The 5,332-nt window shown below is 36.7% G+C and overlaps 1 protein-coding gene across 1 annotated transcript in view; it reads left to right on the top strand.

The window, feature by feature from the left end:
• The first annotated feature begins 4,916 nt into the window (after positions 1 to 4,916).
• The window catches only part of LOC116091703 (olfactory receptor 1044-like), an 887-nt gene continuing 471 nt past the window's right edge, over positions 4,917 to 5,332 (top strand). Inside the window, exon 1 of the mRNA XM_031373224.1 lies at positions 4,917 to 5,330. Coding sequence (XP_031229084.1) covers positions 4,917 to 5,330 — 414 coding nt within the window. The remainder of the gene's footprint in view (positions 5,331 to 5,332) is intronic.

Below are 5,332 nucleotides of genomic sequence, written 5' to 3'. Positions count from 1 at the left end.
AAGACACTCAGCAAGACAAATCAGCAGCCCACAGATTGCAAAAAAAATATTCATTAATCCTACATCTGACACAGGGTTAATATGCAATTTTTGCAAAGAACTCAAGAAGTTAGGCACCAAAAACCCAAATAATCTAATTTAAAAATGGGATACGGAATTAAACAAAGAATTCTCAACAGAGACATCTCTAATGGTGAAAAGCACTTAAGAAAAGGTTCAAAGTCCTTATTCATCAAGGAACTACAAATCAAATCAACTCTAAAGTACCATCTTATATCCATGAGAATGGCTAAGATCAGAATCACAAGTGACGGAACATACTGCCAAGGATGTGGAGCAAGAAGACACTTCCTGTGCTGGTAGGAGTGCAAACTTGTATAACCCCTTGTGAAATCAATGTGGCATTTTTCAAAAAATGATTTGGAATAGTTCTACCTCAAAACCTAGATATGCCACTCCTGGGCATATACCGAAAAGATACTCCAACATCTCACAAAGACAATTGCTCAATTATGTTCATAGTATCTTTATTAATATTAGTCAAAAACTGGAAACAACCTGGATATCCCTCACCTGAAGAGTTGACAAAGATAAAGTGGTACATCTACACAATGGAATATTATCCAGCCATTAAAACGAGGATATCATGAATTTTCCAGGCAAACAAATGGAACTTGAAAATATCATCTTGAATAAGGTAACCTAGTCCCAAAATGACGTGCATAGTGTGTACTCAATTATATGTGGATATTAGCCATAAAATTCAGGTACCGTGCTACTTTCTACAGACCCAAAGAAGCCGAACAAGAAAGAAGGTCAAAGTGAGGAAGCTTGAATTTCAATTAGAAGAGGAATAAAATAAACCTAAGAGGCAAATACAGAGAACAGGGAGGGAGAGAGAATGGGGACATGAATAGGGGATTCAGGATCAGGTGTGGAGAAAGACAGTAGAAGAGGCTAGATGACCGGGAAAATGAAGGGAAATCTGCAACTGATGGAGATGAGGAGGTGGGGGCATCTCCAGGTGGATACATGGCCTGGGAAAAGGGAGGTGCCTAGAAATCAATGGGTCCTACCTTAGCTGTGACTCACTACATTGTGGATACGGAACCTTAAAAGGCAACCTCCTCCATCCAGACAGGAATCGCCGTGGAGAAAGAGAGACACTAACCCAACTACAAAACTTTTAACCCAAAATTTACCCTGTGTACAAATAATGCAGGCATGTGGAAGAGAGCAGAGACTGAGGGGATGGCCCTTTAATCACCACTGCAACTTGAGACCGCTCCCACAGGCAACCACAGATCCCTAACACTATGAGTGATAACCTGTAATGCTTGCAGACAGGGGCCTGTTTTCCTGTGAGAGGCTCCACCCAGAAGTTGATTCTGAGGGATACAGACACTCACAGCCAAACAGTATGTGGAGCTTGAAGATTTTTAAAGAGTAGGATGAGAGATTGCAGGCCCCAGAGCGCATAAGAACTCCACAAGACCAACAGAGTCAGTTACGCTAGACCCTTGGGACTCTCAGTATCTAAACCACCAACCAAGAACATACATGGGCTCGACCTAGGTCTGCCCACTCCTATGAAGCAGGCGTGCACTTTGACCTTTATTTGGATCCTGAACATTTGGAGCAGGGGCTATCCCAAAAGCTCTTGCCTGTCAGTGGAATATGTTCTACAAGCAGGCTACCTTCTCTTGCATCCGTGGTAGAGGAAGCACCTAGCCTTGCAGAGTCTTGAAGGGTAGGGGGAAAACCTACTGTGGGCCCACTCTCAAAGCGGAGAAAGGGAGGGGCCAAGAATTGCGGGAGGATGTGATCAGGAGGGAGGCAGTGAGCATGAGCAGGATTAATGAATGAGCAAATTAATTAATTAATTAGTTAATTAATTAAATTTAGAAAAAGCACATTTGGATATTTTATGATACTGAGAACTAGCTATAAGCCAACCAAATACTATTGAATGCAAAGTAAATTATTTTAATAAACTGAAAGAAGCACCGATTTGTTTCTAATCACATTATTTAATTTTATGCAAAGTGTTACATAATGATACTGCTTATTTTACATTTGATATTTTTATTAGATTCTTGAGTATATAAAAAGCAATCTCCCTTTATTTTTGTGCCTTCTCTTGAACTTTTTTTTCTATTTGAAAGCTTTTCTTTTATCTTATTTTATTTTACTATTATCTCTTAGAAACTTGTTTGATTTCCAATGACAGAAAGAAATGGATTAAATCCATATGTCATGGCACATGGGGAAAGACTGAGAGAAGAGAGGATGTGAAAACTTTTATCAGGATGTGTTATGTGAGAAAAACATATTTTCAATATAAGAAAAAAAAATAGCCGGGGGCTGGCGAGATGGCTCAGTGGGTAAGAGCACTGACTGCTCTTCCAAAGGTACTGAGTTCAGATTCCAGCAACCACATGGTGGCTCACAACCACCTGTAATGAGATCGGAACTCTCTTCTGGTGCATCGGAAGATAGCTACATTGAATTATGCTGGAGCGAACAGGGCCGGAGCGAGCTGGGCCAGAGTGAGCTGGGCCAGCAGAGATGCTGAGTCCAATTTCCACCAGCCACACACATGATAGCTCACGGTCATCTGTACAGCTACAGTGTACCCATGTAAATAAATAAATAAATAAATAAATAAATAAATAAAATAGCCACTGTTTCAAGTAAAAAAAAAAAACTTAACAACTAGTTATATTTAGGCAATGAGCTAATAATTTTTCCTATCTTCACTAAGTAAATGTAAATACAATTATGGAAATGAATGAATTTATTGTATTTTGGGTTTAAATGTAAATCTGTACAGGAATATAAATATGTAATATTTTCCTACTTTATAGCATTAAAATTATATTATGAGCGATGTTCAAGAAGTAATGAATAAAAAAATTAATTGAAGTCAATTTGCTAATGCTAATTTGGGGGATGTGTTTTAAAGTTAATAATTGGAATGCTCCTCAAACACCCTTATTGTTTGAAATCATGAAGTTAAACTCTGCTGTTACATTTTCATCTTATTCCTAAGAGACCAAGTCTTGTGCACTCAGGGACAGGCAGACAGGCTCATAACTCAGCTGATTCCAGAGAGTGCTGAATCTGTGTGTGGGCAGAACTATATCCACTAACATCTCTAGTCCTAGATAAGGTACATATATCTCGGCTCTTTTTCATATGCACATTACAAATTTCTTTATTTTTCTCTATTTTATTCAGTTGCAACAAATATACATATGAAGGCAGGTATATACTAAGCATTTTAATGTTTATAAAGTATACTTTATATACTAAGCATTTTAATGTTTAAGAAAATAACTGGGGGAACAAATGTATTAAGATTGAAAGGGACTGAACAAATTTCATTTAATACTTTAATAATAATCATATAATTTTACGTATCTTAAATGTTATACATTAAATGAAATAATTAAAGACTTGTATACTGAGAAAGATATTTAAAATAATTTATTCAAGATTTAGAAGTCTATGGGCTACAAGAAAATTTTCAGATTTCACATGCATGTATTTTACTAATCATGCTTCAATCTTATATATTTATATATATGAAATTCAGGTTAATGTAACTATGAACATACCATATGATATCTCTTGAGTTTGATTTATATATGTAGAGTTTTGGTTTGATAGAGTGAAGCAATAAAACAGTGAGGCATGGATAGTAATTGGAAGAACTTCCCAGGAAATTTTAACTTTTAAAAACACAAATCAGTTGATTAAAAGTCTTTATGAACCCAGGCGGTGGTGACGCACACCTTTAATCCCAGCACTTGGGAAGCAGAGGCAGGAGGATTTCTGAGTTCGAGGCCAGCCTAGTCTACAGAGTGAGTTCCAGGACAGCCAGGGCTATACAGAGAATCCCTGTCTTGAAAAATCAAAAAAAAAATGTCTTTATGAAAGGCAAAGGAAATAAGGATAAAGTAAAGTAGTATAACAATGTCTTGAGTCTTAGGAAGACACACTGCTCAGGCACAAATCTGGATTCTGAGACAATGAACAGCAGTTAGTTTTCTCATGGTCTGTTTACACATGACATATAGGTGTACAGAGTATGAAGATCTGCTTTATTACAACTCAGCTGTCAGGTCATCTGCTTTATTGATCATTTTACCACCTCTGCTAGCAACATGACTGGGGTAGAGTGCTGTTTCTGACAGAGTTTTTGTGCTCAGGATTTCTGGACCTACAGAAATCCTTTTTTGTCTCCTTTCCCACAATCCTTCTGTTTATTTCAATGGATCTCAATTCTTAGATCCAAGTAATAATAAATGTAGTTCAATTTTTGAAACCAAAGATCAACTTGAGATGTTTTCAGTAAAGTATATGAATTTACTTAACAAATACTTCTGTCATACTAAGGAATGCTGTAGTTTTATAGAATGAACGAATAAGAATGGTTACTATTAGTACTCATATGAATTATGCATATTCATTTTACAGGACAAAGTGATGCTTTTTATAAATGAAATATAACAATTCTTATCTGAAGATGTAAGTTTTCTTCATAAGCTGAAAGGAGAAACTCTGCCTGTGTTTCTGAAAATATCCACTTCCTAACCTTTAACCTATAAAAGGGGGGGGACATTATTCTTGTACTAACATGATGATTGTTTGTATATCATGTGGATAAATTTGTATGAGTATGTACTATATATTCTAAAGAGAATTATGCAGATACAAGAAATGCTATAATTTTCTGACTAATGAGCATTGAATCGAATACATTTCTAATAGACTAATTCATTCACTGGGGTTTTTATCAAATTTTGCTCTGTCAAAGGCAAAGACAAAGAGCGTGACTATGAACAGAGAAAAATTATAATTGTCAACTTTTCTTTCTTTATTGAAATCCAGGGTATACCCAAATCCAAAGAATGAAGTTTGAAAACTTCACTGTTTTTACTGATTTTGTCTTGTTAGGGCTTTCTGCCAGACAGGATGTGCAACAGGGCCTCTTTGCATTGTTCTTCCTTGTTTATAGCATAACTGTAATTGCTAACCTAGGAATGATCCTGCTGATCAAGTTGGACAGCAGGCTTCACACACCTATGTACTATTTCCTAAGCAATCTATCCTTCTGTGACATCTGCTACTCCACCACAGTCTCTCCAAAGATGCTGGCTGATTTCTTGTCTAAAGAGAAGAGGATTCCTTATAATTTATGTGCTCTTCAAATGTATTTTTTTGGGGCCTTTGCAGATGCAGAATGTCTCATGCTAGCAGTCATGGCCTATGATCGTTATGTTGCCATCTGCAATCCCCTGCTCTATACAATTGCAATGTCCAAGAA

Source organism: Mastomys coucha, unplaced genomic scaffold (genome assembly GCF_008632895.1).
Source record: "Mastomys coucha isolate ucsf_1 unplaced genomic scaffold, UCSF_Mcou_1 pScaffold15, whole genome shotgun sequence".
Classification (NCBI taxonomy): domain Eukaryota; kingdom Metazoa; phylum Chordata; class Mammalia; order Rodentia; family Muridae; genus Mastomys; species Mastomys coucha.
The sequence above is the reverse complement of the archived record's forward strand: the minus strand, read 5'-3'. Positions and strand labels throughout refer to the sequence as shown.